This window comes from Chinchilla lanigera, unplaced genomic scaffold (genome assembly GCF_000276665.1).
Source record: "Chinchilla lanigera isolate Chin_1 unplaced genomic scaffold, ChiLan1.0 scaffold00053, whole genome shotgun sequence".
Classification (NCBI taxonomy): Eukaryota; Metazoa; Chordata; class Mammalia; order Rodentia; family Chinchillidae; genus Chinchilla; species Chinchilla lanigera.
The window spans coordinates 8,890,011-8,913,266 of NW_004955454.1; the positions used below are offsets into that span (position 1 = coordinate 8,890,011).

General features: G+C 37.4%; 1 protein-coding gene across 1 annotated transcript; it reads left to right on the plus strand.

Annotated features, from left to right (window-relative positions):
- The first annotated feature begins 12,619 nt into the window (after positions 1-12,619).
- LOC102025977 (chromosome unknown open reading frame, human C8orf22) lies at positions 12,620-17,711 on the plus strand. Its single transcript, XM_005396047.2, has 5 exons — positions 12,620-12,788; positions 13,235-13,330; positions 14,438-14,515; positions 14,617-14,716; positions 15,616-17,711. Exons 2-5 carry the CDS (start codon positions 13,276-13,278, stop codon positions 15,626-15,628), a joined length of 246 nt encoding a protein of 81 aa, XP_005396104.1. The 5' UTR covers positions 12,620-12,788; positions 13,235-13,275; the 3' UTR covers positions 15,629-17,711.
- Positions 17,712-23,256: the final 5,545 nt, after the last annotated feature.

Sequence of the window (23,256 nt, forward strand, 5' to 3'; positions counted from 1 at the left end):
TTGCGGACCTGATCAGCCCGCAATAACTAATGAATATCATTAACTTGATAGTGGAATCCCAGGCGAGAGACAGAGAACATGTGTCAGTGTGCCATCCTGGAGACACAAAAGAACATATCAGCCTTCTGGAGGTGCTTACCCAATCAGATTGAGCATATTCAGTGTGAGTTCAGGGGAAATGTGTTTTAATTACAGTTTACACACACTCTGACCGCAAGTACAACAAAGATTGAAGCACTTTATTTTCCTTGGCACAATATTTTCCATTTAGCATATTGCTTGCCATGGAATATTTAAAAAGTTACTTTCACTGGAAAGTTTTCATAATTTCATCATGAGAGAAGGGGGCAGACAAGACAGACAGTTAGTTTATCACTTAATAATCTGGACCTCAGAAGTCTCCTGATTCTAGGAAATGGGTTTACCCAGCTCCAGGTTAGGGTCTCCCTCTGCCTTTTCTCTCTAACACACTGAGTGTTACTTCCACCCACTTCTAGATTCCCTTACAAAGTTCTCTTTAGGTGTCTGCTTAGAAAAATGATCTCCACCAATCAAACTGTAAATATCCCGAGGCAGGGATTTCTTTTTCCCCCCTCAGTCATGCTTATTATATTGCTTTATGCAAGATAGTGGGTGATTATGTCAACTGCACAACTCCTGGTAATGTCACTAATAGAAATGGACACAGTTTATGACAGTGGTGTCTGTCTCACCTTCCTACACTTCTAAGGTACACTGCAGAGAACTCGGCTTGATTTTCCATGTCAGCTCTTTGTCTTTCACACTTACTTTTCAATATTATCCAGTTTCCCAATTTTGGGCTACTGTAGTCAGGGTTTACAGGGGAACAGATTTAATACAGGACACATAATTCATAGGGTTATTTTATAATATTCACGCTGAGTCAAATTCAGAAGAGTGCCAGAAATCTGTCCACACACTAGAGGAGCAAAGAACCCAGCTGAGGGTCTGGATCCCATTGGAGTGCTCTGCACAAGTCTAGCTGAAGACCTAGAGCCCATAGCAATGTCCTCCATGAGTCCAGTTGGAGGCTTAGAGCTCAGGACAATGTCTCATGCAAGTCTATACCAAGTTCTGCACTGAGAAGACTCAGAGGTCAGTGGTGGAAGCTAGAAAGTCTGCACCAGTGGGATGGAGGATCTGTGCCAGCAGGCAGGGGGATCTGCATTGGAGTCAGGAAGGGACATTCAAGGATCAGAGCTCCCCCAAAGAAGACTGCAGCCATCCTCAGTGACAAGGACCCGAGCTCCTCCAGTGATGAGAACAGCTGAGTTCATATCAGGAAAACCAGCGTGAGAAGCTTCTCCAGGAGAATCAACAGCACCATCTTCCCCTTCAGTTCTCCTTTTATGCTCTTGGTAACAATCATCCGGTGGGCTTTCTACACACAACACCACACTGATTCAGTTCAGTGGGGTGTTTCAAGTTGACGATTAGTTAATCCACCACAAAGTCCAAATATACTCCATGCTATAGAGAGTTGGAAGAGAACAGTAGTATAAAACAGAGCTGAAGGACAAATACTGTACTTCTGGCCCTAAATTAAGTGGAGAAAAAGGTACAATAGTTCCAGTGGTGGTAGAAAATGTGTTAGTAAGAGAAGTAAAATTTCATAAAGATGCAATAAAATCTTCTGTGTTTGATTCATTTTGATATAGGAGTGATATCAGACCTCCAAATGATATAAGGAAAATATTATAATTCCCAACATGCTCGGTGTCTGATACGCCAAGTTTGTGTTCCCCAAGACTGAAGAATTAATTCTGAGGACCAACGCAGGTTAAGAATAGGAAATTTTATTGATGGACAGACAGCTCCTGAGAGAAACAATAGGGGACCTAGAAGGTGGGTTGCTGTGGATCCACTTACAGAGGAAGGTTTCATATAGCAAAATCATGAGAAGGGTATGAAATCATAAGGTGGGACAAAACTATGATCAACCAATAAGAATACAAGTATGGTCAGATAACGTGGCTCCAATGGGGGAAGCAAGTCATAGGGCAAGTTTAAGTGGAAAGAACAGGGACCTTTCCTGGAAGGGATGGGTCAGGAGATCTTGGCCCTCCATGCAGGTGACTCACATGTATTTATAATATCCATCGTTATTCTTTATCTCTAGGGAAGTATGTAGGTGTGGTCATCCTATCTTTATCTGGAGATCTGGCCTTCACCTCCAGCTACAGCTGTAGTGTGTTCTAATCGTCTGTACTGACTTCTTTGAGGGCATTGCCCTGCCTATTGTTGGGGACCAGAAATTATAAATTGACTCACCCTTTCCTTGGGGGTTGGGTTTTGATTGTGGAAATCCTGCTTCCTCCCAGTCAGTAAGGCTCACAGAGTTGGAGAAAGCTTCCTGAGGACAACATGGGGAAACTAGCACCCAGGTGTGAAGATGAGTTAACTGGTTACCTTCAAGATGTTAAACTTGCCCATTCAACTATTACTTCTATGCTGTTCCAGGAAAAGCACTGTACCCTTCCCACTGTATGGGCTAAATAAAATGGTGGGGAGATGGAGATCCTGGGCCTTTTGTTCCCAGAGAACAACTGGCCATCCCAGAGCCCTGGGGTAGGGGTATATCCTACTTTATAGTTTTGTCATACCTTATATCCACCTCTATTTTACCTTTTGCTCTTTTTTCCTACCATGAGCCATCACCTGCACAGGAATTTGGAAACTCACTGAAGGAATCCCCAGTATAATGACTGGAACTCTGGAAAGGCTCACTAATAGCCTGTAATATTTCTGCCTAACTTAGCTGTCTATAGTAATTTCACTGAGATTATGATCTCATGATCCATTCATTCTCCCACTAACAGCGCAAATTTATCCTTCCTTATGAATGAGTAGTCATCATTGAGTATATGTATATTTTCTTTGTTCAGTCATCTGTCCATGGGCATTTAGCCTACTTTCATAGTCTGGCGACTGTGAATTGTGTTGCTACAAGCATGGATTGGCACATGTCACTGGGATAGGATGGCTGTAACTCTTTTGAGAAGATACAGAGAAAAGTTATGGTGGAGATAAATATCCCATGATGTCCCTAATATGAGAAACCCAAATTATAAATAATTTAAGGGAGCAAAATGAAAGAGTGAGGATGGGGGATCGTTGTAAGTTCAAGGTCAGCCTGGGCTACAAAGTGAGCTCAAAGCCAGTGCAAACTCCATAGCTAGACCCTGTCTCAAAAAGACAAAAAAAGTCATTTCTGATGCACAAAAAAAGCAAAACCAAAATGAACAACAAAAGCAGCCAGCATCATATTAAATGGGGAGAAGCTAAACGTTTTCCCTCTACATCAGGAATAAGACAAGGATGGCCACCTTCACCACTTTTGTTCATCACAGTTCCCAGAAAAATTAGAGCAATCAGGCAAGAGAAAGAAATGAAAGGGATATGATACTCTACATAGAAAAGCTAGAAAATTCCACCCAAAGAGTCCCAGAATTAAAAGCCAAATTCAGGCTAGGTCTGTGGTGCATGCCAGTAATTCCAGCTCTCAAGAGGCTGAGGATCCTGTGAATTTGAAGCCAGCTGGGGCCACATAGTGAGTTCAAGGCCAGCCTGAATTATATAATGAGACCCCGTCACAAACAAATCAATCATTCAGTGGTATAACAGGATACAAACACAAAAAGCAATAGCATTCCTGTATACCAGCAATAAACTCACCAGAATAGAAATTAGGGAAACAATACCATTCACAATAACCTCAAGAAAAATTAATACTTAAGAATTATTATTGTTGGCAGGAATGTAAAATAGTACAACATTATAGAATCAAAAATTAAAACTAGAAATTCCATTTGACTTAGCTATTCCCTTTCTATGTATCTTCCCTAAAGAACTAAGAACATTATATTGCAGTGATACGTGCATACCCATGTTTATAGTAGTACAATTCATAATAGATAAATCTTGGAAGTGGCCTATATGTCTATAAGTAGCTGAATGGATTCAGAAAAGGTAGTATTTATACACAGTGATAAAGAAGGATAAGCTTGAGTCTGTAGGAAAATGGATGTAGTTTGAGGCCATAATGTTAAGTGAAATAAATCAAATACACAAGCTTAAATAGTGCATGGTTTCTCTTATATGAGAAACTCAAAATACAAATAAATGACAAAATAAAAGATATCTATTGGAAATAGGAAGTTAGGTCTTTTGCCAAAGAGAAGGGGACCACATCAGGTGCGGTGGTGCATGCCTGTAATCCCAGCACTCGGGAGGGAGGTAGATTCTGTGGAGGTGGGAATGGGATCTGGGAAAGGAGGGAGAGGAGAGATTAGGGAAACGAAAAATGATCAAAATGCAATTCATGTATGTACACATCCCCCAAGATGAATGTCACTCATTTGTATTGCAAAAATATACTAATTAAAGCAGAACTAATAAAACCACAAACTATTTACCAATAGCTTGAATTGAGTGCAGAGTCATGAAAGTACTAACTTGTACCTTAAAGTTCAATGTCAGAGATCTATTAATTGAAAATGGTATCAAATAACTGTATTGAGGCAATTCTGGTTTTTTCAAATGTTTCATCAATATTTTTCCTACATGGCAACCAAAATTTGTTCTGCAAACTTTTGCTGCATAATCACTTAAAATTCCATATCCTTTTGTATGTTTTTATATTTAAGTGTATATATTTCCATACATATAGACATAACATTATAGCAAAGTTTCTATGGTTAACACAACATTAATTACTTGCATCTTATAGTTATCTATTCATACATTACTTTTAACTACTGGTATTAGTGGATTTGCAATATAAATGAGTTTTCTCTAGTTTCTGTCAACAGCTGGGGAAAGTTCTGCTAAAGTAACGTTTTGTTTTGTTTTATCAATTTACTTTTATTATGATTAAACTCATTAAGATATATTGTCCCCCTTGGGGTGAAGTTGAAATCTATTTGGAGGTTTGGGTTATCTAATAAAAGTTAATACTTTATCAGAAATTTCTGAACTATTTATTTCCAAAAAAGAAAAAAAATAGATGAGAAATGAAGTAACATCATAGTTGAAAATTATACTTTCAATTAAGCCTAAAGTGAAAGCACAATAAAGTAAATGCTGCTGCTAAAACTCTTCTTTTTTCTGTGTAGGTCTCAGACTGTAACATTTTATTTCAAATTAATAATGTATAATTTAATGCTCTCCACATGTTAGGTTGATTTGGGCTCTCTGATAATTATAGCAAGGTTATTAAAAATGCATCTTGTGTCTCTATTCAGGCTTATTTCATCTCTGGCTTTCATTCTAAAATGTTGTTTTGTGTTTAGTTGGAGGATCAGTAGAAAAAAGCGACAATAGCTTATGAACTTTATGTTGAAAAGTATAGATATTCCATTCCAGAAATAGCAACATTTACCTTTATGGGTGAATTACAGATAAATTTAATTTGGTGTACTAGGAGATATTGTAGTAAATGGATAAATTATGTCCAAATATAAAAATTTTACTCTAACATACATTTTATATTTTAAATATTACTTCTATTTAGTAAATTATCTGAATGAGATAATGGGATTGATTAAGATTTGGATGCTTCGGGCTACTCATGTTGGACACCACACCCTCACATGCTTTAAACTTTTCCACATACAGCTCAGGGAAACAGTCCATAGTTCATACCAGCAGTAGGGCTGGGACGTCAAAGCTAGGTTGGACTTCAGCTGGTTGGAAATATGGATCTTGTCCCTGGGGGTAGGCGGAATACTGAAAGTCATTGGTATTCTCTAGTAATGTGGTATGTGCTGCCTTGTGTCCTCCCAACCTCCAATACCTCAGAAAGTTAAGTTAAAATGAGACTACTAGGACAGGCTGTAACCTAATATGAACGATATCATTATGTGAAGAGGAGATTTGGTTACACAGACTTGCAGGGAAGACTACAAACCAAGGAGAAAGATCTCAAAAGAATCCAAAATTGCCAAAGCTTGATCTCATGCTTCTCCCTCCAAATTTATGGGAAAATACATTTCTGCTGTTTAAGAGACTCCAATTGTGGTATTTTGTTATAGTGGGCCTAAGAAACTAACCCATTGGCCAGCTGTTCATCACTGTGTAGGGGGATGGAATGATTGTGGAAGAGGACACACTAGGATTCATAAAATCACAGTACATGAGAAGGTTGCAGGGAAGAGCAGTTGCTAGGACCATGATACAAGAGGGATATTGCTCAGTATTGATGATAGACACAAAAATGTGGGAAAGGAGAGAATAATCACTTGTCCATGTAAGGTACTGGATGGACCCTTCATCACTTTAGATGGCTGATATCTCTTGCAGCTAAATGACAGAAAAAGCAGAGTATAAAGGACTTAACTGTAAGAGGCTGAAAGTTTAAAGAAGACGGATTTCTCACCCTGAAAACTGCTTCACCAAGGTCATAGCTCTATTTGGCAAGAAGTTAGACACTGAGATTTGTGATAAGGACGTTGGAGTCAATGTGCTAAAAAAACCATAGAACAAAACAAAGCAAAAAGAAAAGCAACAGCAAAAACAAAAAAACCCAAAACCATTTAATCACAAGATGGTCACAAATCATTTATGTCTACAGAAATGGCCAACTCCTCCCTGTTAAAGTTAATTCTTCTCCCTCACCTGAGAATGATAAATAAGCCCCTGCTTTGCAAGGCACTGGAAATGTGGATGAAGGATCCAGGAAGCATCCACCCCTCCCTCCTTATCTGGCCAAATGTCGTGGGTCAGTGACGACATTAGGTGGCTTCAGCATGCTGTGCCAACTTGGGTTGAAAAGAGATGAAGCAATAGGGGAGTCACACAGCTTAGCTAACATTTATGGGGTGATTACAAATGGAACTGCCTCCTTATGGTGCTGGGTCAAGGAGTGCAGGGCTAGAGTTGGTTACGTGAGCTTTTGGTATAGATGACATTATCATGCTGCTGGGCAGGGTAGCACTAATATTTTGTGTGCTTGTGGAAAAACAATAGCTCATGCAAAATAAGATAGAAATTTTAGAATTTTCATGTGAGGTGTTTGAGAAAGAAGTCACAAAAACTCAGGGAAATGAACATAGTACAATGGGTATCCTATTTAAAAGCAAGGAACCCTGCTGTTTTTCACAGCACATTATCTCTTTTCTGAAAATGTAGAGTGAGAGGAGAACTAGCTTCTTTGAGAGGTTCAGTGAAGAGTTTTTCTGTAGTTCAGAGCTGAGCACTGGAGGAACTTCATAGAATTCAAATTGTAGTGGGAATGATAAGATGTCCAAAAGAAGGCCAGATGGTGCATTCAACCATCAGAAGCTGGGGAAGCATCATTATCCTCGTGAGTGCTAATGTCAGGTTCGGGTGCCTTACATCCAGGGAGATGACTGGTAGAACATGATGTTACTGGGGAAAAGGTGGATGTATGGTCCAGAAGCATGGCTTAATTTAAATAAGCAAAATAAATCAAAGACTTTGAGGACAACTGTGTCATGAATATTTATGATCTCTGGCCTGGTTTCTGGGTAAAGACAATTCTATCCAGAACTCATTGAGAGAAGGAGGTCTAGACTCTTATGAATAACGATCATCTAACACAATGAAAGTACATCCTAAAACCGCTTTCTGTCTTCCCCAAAGGGGTTTTAGGGGCACTTACTGTGGACTGGGAATATATAGACAATGTGAAGGCCTCCAATCAGAAGTCCAATGTTGAAGTTAATTCTCAGGGATCAGAAATGTCATTTGAAATCATTGTTAGGGTGTGATGTATAATACTCAGGTCATTAACAGAAGCCTGACTCAGTTCTTGCTCATACTTCTTCTGTCTATTAATCCTAACAAACACCAGTGTGGTCCCTAAATGTAAACCACAAACTGATACACTGAATGGTTGGCAGAAAACCATTTTTATTATTGCAATGTGGTGGTATACAAGGGGCACGTATATGATGGTCCTGGAGGAAGCTTCTAGAACGATTCCTTGCCATACCACACTCCAGCTTCATAGCCAACATAATAAAGTTTTTAAAAATTGGAGTTTGGGAAAGTGGTTGATTTTCTTGCTTCTTTTAAAGATAGAAAGAATGCATGAGTGATAGTTGAGTGGTCTCTATAAAAACTAGTTGGAGCCTATGAATGACAGTGGACTTGTAGACCTTCCCTGGTTGCCTAACTATTCTCACATCCTGGCTTCTAAGAAGTTTTCTAAAGTTACTATTTCCCAGCCAGTAAGTGAAAAAGGAAGTCCAAGCCAAGTGGCTTAGTCTCTCAGGAGACAACCTTGAAGTTGAGCAATATATATCTCATCTTTCACTGGCCCAACATTGCTGCTGCAAGAGTTTGAGAAATGTAGTCTCTAGTTGAGTGGATATGCTCAATGGATGTTAAAAACAAGGGAGAACAGATCCAAAAAGGCAGTGATTTCTGCTACAAGGATATGAATTTTTTTCTATCTCTCTTCAGCTATGTAGTGGCCTAGGACTAGCCCATCACATCATTCCCACTTGAGACTTTAGACTGAAGAACGGGGCACAGTCAATAGCAGGTCTTCACCATCTCCTGCACATGGTGTGTCCTGGCAGTTACTTCTCTTCTTATATATGTTAGTTTCTTGCTACCTTCAAAGCCTTGCACCTAGGAGTAACTTCCCCAAAGTGCAACAGTTCTTAGGATGAAATACATTAGATCACATAACACAGACTGAAATACAGGGTTGTGGGAAAGCCTGTGAGCCAGGGCTCAGTATAACAGAGTACTCCAAACCTGTCACTCATTCCTCGAAAGAGATGAGGGCCAGGGTTTCTGGTCAACATATTTTATTGTCATTACTCTTCCTATATGCTAAGCGCATCTTTCTTCACGGAGAACTGAGCAGCCTGCTTGTTAGCAGGCAGACTCTTTATAATGTCCCTGTTAATTAGAGGTGCTTAACAGAACAGACACTCAGTTCTGGGGAGTGTGCCTGTGCTAATACCAGCTCCTTAGTCCATGATTATTTCGAGTCTGTTACCTTTTCCCATGCCCCAGATCAGGTGATGAGTTTCCAGAAGATACCATGTCTGTCCTGGAATTTTTTTTCTGAGAATCATACTTATCAAAGCAAAGCTCATGTTTCCTGCTGATCTTTTGAACTGACAAATATCATCCCAATGATTTATTTCCTAGCTCTAGAGGCAATGATGATGATTGATAGATTATAAAGATGCTTTATATGGGTCAACTTAATGATTTTTCAGTATTATGATGGTGCAAAACTAGTACGCATTAAGTAGAGTGTCATACTTGGAATTTGGACTTTTTCCTGGTCTAGTGATATGCTGTGTGAAAATAGACAGTGCTCACTTGAAATGCTAGGCAGAAGCAATAAGTAGCAGCTCCTAACCAGACACATGATGTCAAAGCTGAGCAATTGATTGTCTATAGTGTTCTGCACTGCTAAGCTGGGATATTTAGAAGATTAGGTGCACTGAATGCATTTTTGACTTAGCATATTTTCAGTGTATGATTGATTTATCATTTATCAAGATTTAACCCAACCAAAGTTTGAGGAATATTTACATATGACTCGGAGAAGTATAAAATTTAAGAAAAATAATTAAATTACATATATTGAACCTGGAATGGATTTCAAATACATTTAGATATTATTGCTCACACTTTACAGATTACTTGCAAACGCTCAGAAATACTTAGTGACTAATTGGTAATTTTCATGAAAGTTTTACAACGGAACAGTATACCAAAAGATATCGTTATACCTATTTGAATATCTGCTACACATATTCACTTTCAGCATTCGTTTTTAGGAGTGATTTATCTATGCTTAATGTGGCACATATATTGGTCCATGTATACTGTATATTCATATTACAATATATTTAAAATCCCTGACGTCTTGTGGGTCCACTCAAATGCTTTATAATACCAGACTGGAATCAGATTTAGACAGTTTGAGATTTCCAGGGCAGTCAGATATTGATCTCATGTTGCATACTTGACCACTTATCTGTGACAGTGTTGGGAGTGAAGAATTATCTACAAGCTCAGCTGGAATTCCTGCCATGGGTTTCCACGCTCTGGAAAACAGCAATCTGATATCTGTTGACTACTCTACCCAAAGCCAAGAAAGTTAGAAAGAGTAATTGTACCTTGTGTGTGATAAATAGGGCATCCTTCAGAGAGGTTGCACTGGTCTTTAATTAGTACTTACTCTTTCTTAACCCTATTTTAACTCTACCTGTTATAACACATCATTAGGGAGCAGCTTGTAACTTGTCTGAACAGAAACATGCTCACGGAGGCTCCATCTCCCCTGCTGGTTTTCAGCATGTATTCAGAGTCAGATAGTCACTTTCCTCTTGTTGCCATCAAAGAGAAATGAGCACAGATAATTCTCTGACACAAGGCTCAATGAAAATGTGATTGTAAGGTATTGGAGAAAAAGAAACTACCATGAATCAACAATCAGGAAAAAACAATCTAATTATGTCAGGCATAGTGTGCAAATCTGAGCCCTGTTATGCTGCTTCAAATTACTAGCCAAGAACAGAATCTTTGCTACCATGCATAGAGGACCATGTTGGTTTTATATGAATTTTAGAACATGATTGACTTTATATGTCTGTTTTATTCTGGGTGCTGCTAATGAAGAAAAGAAGAGGATATTCTCTGCCCTTGGGAAATTCATACTCTAACGTATAAAATACCTGTCTGTTATGGTTTGTGTCTGCATGTGCCCCCAAATCCTCATGCAGTCATGGGGTGAGCTTCTAGGATTTGTGATTGATCCATGATCCAATGCTGGAATTATGGGTGTGAGTGCTACACCTGCCCTAGGGTGGGTAGTTTGCATACAATGTAAGGGAGGGAAAGAGGCTGCTTCCTGCCTTTGCTCCCTTTTGCTTTTGTTGCTTTGCTGTTCTGCCTCCATGAACTGTTGCCCTCTGCCATGTGCCACTCTGCCTTGGAGCCAGCTGAGTATGGACTGAAACCTCCACAAACTGTTAGCTAAATAAACCTTTCCTTCCTTAACTTTGGGCATCAGGTATTTTGTCTTAGCAACTCAAGAAAAGTAACTAAGACACTGTCTCAGTGAAATGTGCATAGTATTATCATTCAAAGATTTGGAAGTTAGGATCTGGTGGGAGGCTACCTCAAGCCATGCCATCATCAGATGGAGTGGTGAGGGTGGCGTCTAGGCTGGGAAGTTGCAGAGAAGGGGAGAACGATACAACTATATCTAATTTTCAGAAAGTAGGCTTGTACACCTGCAACCCAAAGCCTATGAAGAGATCTAATGCTGAGCACGACAACCAAGAGATTACAATTGTGACAAAAGTATAACAGACTAAGTTAATTTTATTAATCTCACAGTGATCCTCTTGCTTCAGCCTCCTGAACACTGGGATTAAAGGAATGCACCATCACACCAGCTGGCATTTATGTTTACTGTATATTTAAGGTATATAATATAATGCTTTGATATCTATACAGAGTGAAATGATTACTACTATCAAGCAACTTAAAGTATCCATTATTGCATGTGAATATGTAAAATAAATTACCTTTAATTTTATGGCAAGAGCTCCCCAACTCTACTTTGTTGGCAAATTTGCCATGTAGAATATAGTATTACTATAGTTCTCATGCTGTTTCTTATATCTCTAGGCTTACTCGTTTTACAACACTGCAACTCTTAACCCTTTGACCAACATACCCAATTTCACCTATTCTCCATCTCTGATAATCATTGTTCAACAATCTCTTTTTACTATTCAATGTTTTTAGATTCCACATGTGAGATCATGCAGCATTTTCTTTCTGTAACTAGAGTGGATTTCTAAAAATGGCACACTACAATAAGTGCTTTGAATACATTTGAAAACCTAGCTGACATGCATAATTTTATAGCAAAATTGAATTAAGAATACACAAGTGAAAGCAACATCCACCAATAATTTGAAACAGCAATTGAAATGACCACCCTTCAACATAAAGCAAAGCCAAAATCTGATAAATCAACTAAATCTATCAAATGCCAAATCAACCTACATTACTAAAATTAGAATAAAAGAATTTTTGCATAGATAAATAATATTGATGCAATGTCATAAGTTTTTTCACATTATCCCATCTGTCTTTTGTGAATCTTGCTGGAATTACTCTCTGTCTGCCCACTAAGTCCTAGTGTAGGTGTCCCTTTTCCAGAAAGTTTTTGAGTCTCCAGAATTCTTTGTTTGCTCCTGTGATTGTTGGAATCTGCCTTGCATCACCTGTGGGTATGTTCAGCCTCCCCAGCTACACTGCAGACAATCTGTGACATCCTCTGCTGTGCCCAGCTTGATGCTTTTGGTGGAGTGTGTCTTTGTCTAAAGTGAAAGAGATACCCGAGTGCCAGTTCCTTCCAGTAGTGAGTTTTAAGCTGTGACATCAAAAAGAATGAATCCAAAGTGGATCCGAGGCCAAATGTCCTGCTGACTGCAGCCTGTGTTGGCCTGCTGGCAAGCTGGAAGGACCGAGAAGGGCAGCTGGAGGGCAGAGGAGCGGAGCGTGTTCCCTCACAGCCTCTGTCTGGCTGGGCGCCGCCTGACGTCACATCGCCCACTGCGCAGGCTTCAACCAGCCTGGACTCCCGCATAAAGTGTCCTCAGGGCTCCCGATGACATTACCAAGCACTGCAGTAGATTCCTGGTTTCGGCCTGTCGCAGCCTCTCTCATATTACTAAGAGTCGGTGCTTTTAGTGTGTGTTTCTGAAGAAATATTCAAGCCACATTTGTTCTCAAAGCACAAATTGGGAAAATAGGTGAGCTGTTATGCTGTGTCTGTGTTAACTTTATTTTTTCTACTTTTAAGTTTGCTTTAGGTGGAATAAATTGTGTGGACATTGTTTTTAGCTGAATATGTAGTTTTTCCTGTTTCCTCCCCAAGTAAATGTCCTAGTTGATTATTGTTTTTGTTCCAACATAGGGGTTGAACTCCGGGCCTTGGCACAAAGCTTCATCTCCAGTCATTTTTATGTAATTTTTCTCTAACTTTTTGCATGCTCCTCTTAAAGTTCTGGGACTATAAGCACGCTTCATTTTTCTTCACTACTTCATATTTGCAACTTTGTGTAAATACTTAAGTTCCTGTTATGAGATATTTATTAAACATCAAATGATACCGCTTTGCAAAAACAATTCACACAGAAAAGGAAAAGGAAACTCCACGTGCTAATAGGAATGTCCCTTTTCTGTCACTGTTCCTCAGATTGCTCCTCACCTGCTCTCCGAGCTCTCTCGCTGGAAGCCATGGCGTCAGTTCCTTCTATTGGTTGCCTTCTGGCCAAAAATCAGTATTATCGAAGTAAGTTGTGTCCTCACTACGGAATACCCCTGGAGAACGTGGTGTGAGGCGATCTTTGTGAGGCAGGAGCTGTGTATCATGTGCAGAATTTAAGGGAGAAAGCTTGACAGTAGAGGAAACAAAGATTGAAGGCAGAAATCTCCCAAAACCATGTTACCCTAGCTCATACCTGGGCTTTAGCAGTGTTAGCTGTTGTTTCATGTATTTTGTATTCCTTAGAGTATTTTAAAATCTGAAACTTTTGCATAAATAGACTATTATTCAGTTCTTTAGAAAAGGGGGCAGCATGACTTTGCTTCAAAGAGTTTTACAATTTCCATCTTCTGCTGCAAATAATAGGTCAGTATCTGCCTGGTCAATTTTATTGTTATTAATCTATTCATTTGTGCTTATTCATAGATGAAGAAAACAGTGTAGCTTCTTAAAGAAGATTGAGAAATTTTATAAAGTTAAATGAGCATTTTAGGACAAAATTAACATTTATTGAAAGCATGTACACCAATAACCTGTAAAAAATTCTTATTTCAAGGATTGTGTGTAATGGTTCAAATATCTATGAATTTATTCTTTTTGTACAAAGGTTACATTATTCTGCTGTTATCAGCGGAAGTTATATTCTGATCATACAAATGACTTATCAGTATAAGCTGAATAACACAAAAATATTCTTTTAAAATAACTTCTTAATGTTTAAACTTGGTAATTTTTATAGCATTAATGTATGTCTATGTAATGTTTTAACATAGTACAGCAGACATTTTTGATCTTGTACTTCTTTTTATCTTTGTTCTTTTTATTTATATTTTGTACTTCTTGAGTTGCAGAATTTGACAACATTTATCACATATTTTAAATTCTATATCTATATCTATTGAGGAAGAGAGAAGAGAGTTATTTGCCATAGTAATATGCCTTGTTAGTAGAAAATGTAATCATTTTTACTATGGAAGACTTTTCATGGATTAGATCAAGTTTTCATTTACTAAATTCATGAGCTAAGATTAAATTATTTCAAACCCTGCTACTGGAAATTTCATCTCCATAGACAATATGTATGTGCGTGTTGCTTTGTTATTTACTTGCCTTTTTCATATCTGTTTCCTACAGAACCTAGTATCTCTTCACTTAGTTCAGTGACTGGCACTGACTCTGCCAGCATCGGAGATGAAGAGAAACCTCTACCAGGTGCTTACTTTGTATCTTAATGCCATCTTCCTTATTTCCCTGTGCTGTTTATCTCTTAAATTGTTTTGATACGGGATTTTAATATGAATGTTATTTGATAGGGTTACCGGAAGTGGCAGAATCCACCTGGTGGTTTAAATCCTTTTTCTATTCTGAACCTGTGCTTTCAAATGTGAGAAGCAAAGATCTGTCTGCCAGTGGGTGAGTTTTAGCCTTTTCTGATAAACACATTTCTTACTTTGAGATTGGACCACTACGTGCGGTAGCTGTCATGGAACTGATCAGGGGGACACACAGCAAGGCTTTGATGTGAGGGACACCTGAGGGCTGAGGATGGAGCCAACAGCTGCTCGCCATCATAGCAGCCATCAGTAAGAGCTGGGGCCCCACTCCTGCATCAGTTCCTGAGCAAAGACCGAAAAGTTATTTGCCAGTTTGCATCACTGTTTGGGGAGGGTCAAGTGGAACTCTGAGGCTGGGTTCTAAGTGTATCTTTACAGTAGCTTCAGGGAAGGGGTAGATGTGATCAGGTTACCTTTGACCAAGAATGGCTGCCTTCCTGAGTAGGCAGTAGGCATTCGACCAAGAATGGCTGCCTTCCTGGTTCGGACCCAAGGCTGATCTGTCAGCTTCTGTGCCTAGCCAGTTCTCAGACTGATGGAACCTGCAGCTTTGTGAGCTGTCATTTTCACACAATTTGAACTCTAACTCACTGAACAGCACACTTGTTATTCTATTTTTTTTTAAAAAAAACCTCGTTTTCTGTGTGTTTTAGAAACTTTAACAGCTCACTGTTAAGTGGAATAAAAAGAATATAATAACACTCCCAGACTGAGTTAAAACATAGTGGTTTTGATGAATTTTCCAAGTAAAATACATATTTGAAATAAAATGAATATTTTAAATTTAATGTGAGGCTATTTCTTGAAAAGATGTTGTACATTTCCTTGTTGCTTACAGATTTCAATTATCTAGTGTTTCAATTTTCCACCTTATTTTGGCTATAGAGACAATAAAAGTTACAGATAAGTGTTTCACATGTAGTCAGCTTTGCACTGTTACTTGGTGAACACTGTGAGAATGTTGACTATTTTCTGCAGCACTCACAGCTGATTTTCAAATGAAGATTTCTCCCTGCTTTGGAGCTGCAGAAGAGAGTCCTATCCTCAGCATGCCAGCTATTCCAAAAGACTCTTCTGATTAGATCTTGTCTTTGAGACTGCATCAAAAAGTCAGTAACAGAGAAGAAGTTGGTGCATTCTTCTCAATGCTAAGAGGGTCACTGGAAGCAGCATCAGCTACAGGGAGACTGGAAAACACACTTTGAGAGAAATGTGTTTCTACTTTGTTTCCTTAGAACAGGAAGAGTTTTTTTTATTATTTGTATTATTTTTACCTGGAAATTTAAGTTAGACTCTTTTTATGTCTGTTAAATGATTTATAATGTCTTAAAGTTGGAGCATCTATGTTCCCTGTAATAGTTCAGGGTACTGGATTCCAACGTGTAGAAAAGAGTTGCAAAGTTATATTTCTAATCACAAAGACTGCAAATAGCAACACACCTTTAAATGTTTTACCTTTCAAATACACTATTATAGATCAAACTTCAGAGGGTTTAAAATTCATGATCTTAATACATAAAAACATGTGAAAGTATGGTGATACAATGTTAAGGAAAAAAGCACAAAAATCTTAATATATGATGTGATTTTAATTGTATTAAAATTATAAATGGATAGGAATAGATTAGAAAGAATGACACCAAAAGGGAGATGGTGGTTATTTCTAGAGATGAGATAATGAATAATTACAATGTTCTTCTTCATATGTCTTTTTGTATCTTTGTATTTTCTAGGGTGACAGTTTTTGTACATAAAGTCAAAATCATGATTGTTAACATAAAAAGAAATGCTGAAATAAATTGTCTGAATATACATGTTCCTGAAATTTAGCAGAATATTCTCTATTTTCTTCAATCTTTAGATTTCAATTTCAATTAGATGAAAGTTAATGAGTTAATGAGTTTTATTTGAAAACCTTCAGTAAGCTGCTTGTAAGTGTTTTTCAATGTAAGATGGGAGGCTTAGAGGTTAGGGTTACTGAATTCACTTAGAGGTAGATGATACCAAAGACATGTAGCTAACGTTGTGTGAAACACCCAACAAAGTGCATGTGGTTGTAACCCTATTATAGAATCAGGACAAAATGTCAAGCCTGGTGTTTGTATCGTTGACATTAGTGATGGATCATCTACTCTTTCCCAATGGGAAGTACATTTTTTTCAGTTTTGGTTTTTTGTTTTCCGTTTCTTCACTGTCAGTTGAGAACTCAAATGTTACATTCTCCTATTTGAGCGAGGGCAAACCTTTTAATGATACAAACATCCCACTGTGGTGTGCATGGCATAAGTTCGTCACCCCTGTCCTAGATCATTGCTTGCCAATTATGGCTTTCCTGGTGTTTGCTTGCATACATACTTCTTATTAATTTATGGAAGCCAGTGTAATGTTTTGCATGTGTATTTCACTTGATTTAAGTCTAAAATAAAATCACAACATTTAGCAACTGACCAAATCGAGAGGGAAAATGTAGTAAAACAAAATGCTAAACTGAGAGGTCTGTTTTTATGTTTATATTATCAACAAATTCCACTTTTGTTAAGTACTTGTTTAATGTGTGAACAGATTGTTTATAGGATGAATGTATCAAAATGAGAACTTAGTCCCTACTTTGTTTACTTAGAAAGATACCGTTTATTCAATTATTTAATTTTTTGGCCAATATAATTTTTGCATTTAGAACATGTTAAAAATATAACTTTTAACTTAACTTAGACAAATGTTATTGTTTCTAAAAGCTGTTACTATTTAAAGTAGCTGCACTTTGTATAATGCTTCAAGTCAAACATTACATGAGCATAATTGTTGACTATTTTTAGCATGGTTGTGTGTACAAACATATGCACACAAACATATATATATATGTAGATATAGATATAAATATAGGTATAGGTATAGATATAAATCTATGGATACATTGTGAGGATGGATACCTTGCAAATATATAATCTTTCTCAAAATAATATTAAAATAAATACATAAAATTATTTGAAAAACTGAAAGAATTCTCATGTGCTACCCCAGAATTTCTACAAAATTAGGATGAAAAATAAAGAGAACAAATGTCATCTTACTAATTCTGAGTCATTTCTTTTAATAAATTAGAATGCAGCTGGTGCTGTCTTTACAGAATGTGGCTGTTTTTCTTAGGAAGGCTGGCCATTATCAAGGACAAAAACCAAAACAAACGCTGATGAAGTTTTTGGGAAAAGGAACCCTTCTACATTATTGGTGGGCATGCAAAACATTAAAACCATTATGGAAATCAATATGGTCATTCCCTAAAACACAGAAAAAAGAAATTCCATTTGGACTGCCTGTTCTTCTTAGTATCTTCTATAAATAGTTAAAGTGATCATATTATAATGATACGTACATATCCATACTTATAGTGACACAATCCACAATAGATATAAGAGCAGCCTATATACCCATCAAGAAATGAATGTCAACGAAAAAAATATACATATGTGCATATTACTCAGCCATGAAGAAAGATAAATTTGAGTCATTTGTAAGAAAATGGATCTTGAGATCATAATGTTAAATGAAATAAATAAATTGCAGAAAGATAAATGTCACATGGTTTCTCTAATATAAGTCACCTGATGTACAAATGATTTAAACTGCAAATCTAAGAGCTGTGGAAGAACACAAGGAGTTAGTTAGACTTCGTGGAGATCAGAGGAAGGAGGAAGAGAGAAGATGGGAGGTAAAGTAAAGGTGATGGAGATGTGATGTGTGTACGTATCAAGTCCCCAAGATGAATGTAATCATTGTGTATCACGACAACCTACCAAGAATAAAAACTAAAGTACATTTAAAACTGCTTATTTTTAGCAATAAAATGTTACAGATAGGTGTCAGTGTAAGAGTTAATTTTGTCAAAATTTCTTCTGCGTGGTTTCATTGTCTATTAGGTAGATAATCTAGTGATGGCTAAATATGTTAGAAAAATGTCATAAGTTCCAATGCCTGAAGATGCTTTTTAATTATTCTAGTTTGATATTGTCAAATGCCATTTGACTTGGCTTGACTGTCTGTATGAAATATAACAAAATTTTGACAATTTTTGTTCAAGAACCATGTAAATGTAGTTGACGTTTCCACTATTTTTTAATAAGTAGTTTTGATAGCTGCTTCTAAGTTATTGACCTGATGGCCTTTAGAGTTGAAACTACCAGCAGCCAATCAATCAGTTCTCACTAGAGTAAAATTGATCTGTTCAGAATTTAGGTCTACTTGAAGCTTTATTCACATTGTCAAATTTCGGAGTATGTGAAAAAACCTGCATAATTATATTTTGATGTAAAAGAGTGATAATAGCAAAAAATATTTTAAAAAGTGAAAATAACTAGTCAGGCTGAATAGGATTGAGATAGTCTACGGCCATACCACCCTGAACGAGCCCGATCTCATCTGAATAGGATAGAGATAAATCTCTAACTCTTAGAAATTCAAGAAACATAGTCATAATACAGTCAAACCAACATCAAATTCTCTAATCTAATCTGTCAAATCCAAAGCTCATGACCTCAGGACCTCCCAACAGTCCTTGCAGTGTCTTCTCTCAAGGAATGGCAATACCATTTCATCAGCTCCAATGATCAGCAAGTTATCCTTGGAATCTTCCTTCCTATCCTATCCAGGATCAATTCTTTTAAATTTTAGTCTGTAAATGTTTTGGGGATCAGTCTATTCATTTCTTACCATAGCAGCATGATCTGAATATAAACCTCCATCATTTCATTCCTGGGATATTTTCATGACATCCTCTGTGGTCCACTCATACCAATGTTAACTCTCTCCAATCTTCCTATACAGAATATCTAAGATCATCTCTACAAAACATAAATGTGATGATTTTCACCTGTCAAGACATTCAGCTGTGCATAATCATGCACATGCATGCACACACATCCATGCACGCACACACACACACACACACACACACACACACACAAGCTCCTATCACTCTCAGAATAATGCCATCTACAGAGTAAAGCCTCACAGTAGTGGCACAAACCCCAGTGTGGTCTCACCCTTCCATCTCTAGCATATATTTCTTTACCCTGCTCCCAACATCTTACGTCCAACTTCATAGGGTTTATTTTGGTACCAGGACTCGATCTCAGGACCTCATGCTTGCCAGGCAGGCGCTGTGCCACTGAGCTATATCCCCGGCAGCTTCGTAGATTTGTTTTCCAGTCCCCCTTCTATGTCATCTTCTGCATTGCCACAGTGTCTTTTTCTGTGCTGTTCCCTCAGCTGAGAAGCCCCTCACTTAAGTAATGTCTAGTCATTGTACATCTTAGCTCAGAAGTCATTTCCTTCTAGAAAGTTTCTTCTGACTCCTTCACTCAATGTGTTTCCCTCATCAGCTAATGCTCTCTCTCCTTCCTAGCGCTCCTTGCAGGTATAACTTTACATCTGTTTGCATCCTTATTTACTTAGCATACATTTTACCTACTACACTCTGCCCTTATGGGGGCAAGGGTCCTTTCTCCTTGGCTGGTATTCCACATCCAGGTTCTGATCTATTTCTGAATATTTGTCACATGGATGACAGTGGTTCTTTGCCCAGGGCTGTTTCCTGTCTCAACACTGTTACATTTCAGTCAAGCACGTGTAATTCCAGCACTCTGGAAGGCTGAGGCTGGAGGATAGCAAGTTCGTGCCCAGGCTTCGCAAATTAGTGACTTAATGAGACCCTGTATCAAAGTCAAATGAATAAGTAAATAAGTAAATGATAAGGAAAAAAGTGGCTAAGGCTATAAATTCATGTGAAAGCCTTGGATTCACTCCTGAGTACTGAAAAAAAGAAAGAAATTTTATGTTTTCTTAGGGAGAAGTAAACACTAAATCAATAAATGAATACAGAACATATTTTTCATAATAAAGGAAATGTACATTTTCCTATAAGGAAATGTACAAGGTGTTTTGATGAAGCTTGAGAGAGAAGCAGTGAAGGAGAGGGAGGTCTGCTTTGGCTGGCAGAGGTAGGGAAAGCCTCCGCCATGCTCTAAGCTGAAATTGAAATGGGTCAAAGATTGAAATATTAAAACAGACACACTGAATCTGCTGGCAGACAGCATAGGTAGAACTCTTGAAGACATCGTAGGTGCCCAGTCTGAAGTCTCCTGCTACACTGCTGGCTAGAGGCAGCTGCTTGGGAGGCATCTGACATTTTTCTGTGGAAGGACAAATTGCTAGCCGTGTTTTTCTTAAGTAAGTCCAGGATGAGAAATGGTGGGTTTGGAGGTTATGTCCTCTCTCCTTAAAGTCCTTAAGGGTGATTATGAGCCGCTCAACACCGTCCTGCATGGCAGCATGCACAGGGCAGAATCTGCATCTCTCAGCTCCTGTGAGGCAGAGTGTCACAGGCGTCTCCCCCTCTTGGAATGATTTTTTAGAGTAATAAGACAGGTGGCTTTCACGCTGTGCTTTCCTTCCCAACTCCACGGCTGGATGGACAAATATGCCCTTATATTAAGTCTCTTCTCTTTGTTATTTTTTTCTCTTTAAAATAAAAAACTAATTTTACAACTGCTTTTTATATTCAGGAAACAGAAAAGAGGGTACTACACAGTCATCATCCGTATTCAATAAATTAGGAAGAACACAGTTCTCCTGTCTGAAAAAATTTCCCCCGTTAAAGTCTAACGCGGATTTCTGAAAGGTAAAAGAAAAAGAAAAAAATTACGATTTGTTTCTAATTTGGGGCTTCAAACAGGTTTTATTCAACCTTTAAACATATTTTAATTAAATTTATTATAACTAAATATTTATTTCATTTATTCAGTAAAAATGAATGAATTTCATTACTGTTTTCTCACAGTAGTTTTGATATATTAGTTTTACTACATTATTTACAATCAGCTGTATTGGAGCTTATTTGCCTGCACTCGTAAACTCAAAGATATTAAATCCTTTGCACCCTAGTAAGTTTTTGATGAGCAGTCAATTGAATTATAAGCCTCATGAATATTTCATTCTTTCCACATGCCTAGCTGAGGTTTTCAAATTAAGGAAGGCAAGTTGTCTGTACCATGATTTGTATGTCAAGTTACTATAAAAGCCAAGATTTCACAGTTCTTTTGCAAGAAAAAGTATCTTTGAAATATCTGTGCAATCTTAAGAAAGACCTGGAGGGGGTTACTTGACCTCCAATTTTAAGCTATAGTTCAACATGAAAAAGATGACTGATAAAACCTGTAAACTGATCATTGTGTGTTGTTCTTTTTCACCCTAGATGGGATTTAACCTGTTCATTAATTTTCTGTTACTGTGGATACTGCTTAGTATTCTGGAACAAGACCATATTTTTGTCTCTCTGCTATACAAAACCCCCTCCTTCTAACTTCTACCTGTGCATGTTTGGATGCTATTTATTATGGACTCTGAGTTTAGAAAACATTTGATTTTTTTGTCAGTGAATTGAAGATTTCAATTGGTGCTGTATTTTGGAGCCAACAGAATTGAGGATTCCACTTTGAAAGCAAAACAGGCTTTGTTTAAGCAACTGTAGGACCAGAATAAGTATATGCTCAAAATTTAAATATGTGTTAGAGAAATTAATTCACCTCTGCTGATCTCAGAAAATCATACATTTCAAATGAAACAAAAGAAAATAATTTAAAAAATATACATTCTCCTTTACTCCCCCTTATGGACTTTCCAATCTGTGACAATTATTATGAAATATGTGCAACTGAGGCAACATTTTAAAGCTACAAAATTAAAAAGATATGCATATTTATGCATTTTAATGGTAGCAAGCCAACCTAAATATATTGTGCTTTGTAAGTTTTTATTTAATAAATGTTAAGAACTTTCATATCATTCCCATTAGAGACACCTCTATTTTGGTAATGGCTCTTAATTATTTCCATTAATCTCATATTAAGAGATTTTTAAGATTTCCATCAACACTTTATATTACCGAATGGTACTCCATACACTTTATTTCATAAATATTCAAAAGTTAATTTGTATGATACATACTTATAAATGTCAATCCTGGGTTGAAGTATAATTTTATATTTTAATTTAGTAGGTTGAAGTGTTAATTGTGAATTTTGATTTTATTTTAATCCATTCGCTGGCTGAAAGTTGTACTAACCAGACTCCCTTGTAGCCGCAATACATTCACTGTCCTGTCAATCCACATCACAGCCAGCAACCTCTGTGTATAAACAATTGTGGATCCTTTTGAGTGTGTTAGGAAAAGACAGGATATGCCATTAGCCTTTATTAGAAAACTCATTACAAACATAGATGCATATTTCTCTTTCATTTGGTTCAGATAGTCTTTGTATATCTTCTACATTGATCCCTCTGCTCACAGAACTTGTAAGCATGTTTTATATTCTGAGGATGTTTTTAAATATTATTCATTACAAATGTTATACATCTTTAAATGTTATGCATTATGTTACACATGTTTGTTAGGTTTACATTTAAAATTGGGTTTGTTAATGAGGTTTTTGACTATGAAGAAATTTTTTATGCTGTACTATTTAAAAATATTTTCTTTTTTCATTCCAGTACTTTCTTTCATAATTTGAAATTCTTCCCCATCTAAATATTTGTTCAGTGCTAAGAATTGAACCTAGGGCCTTG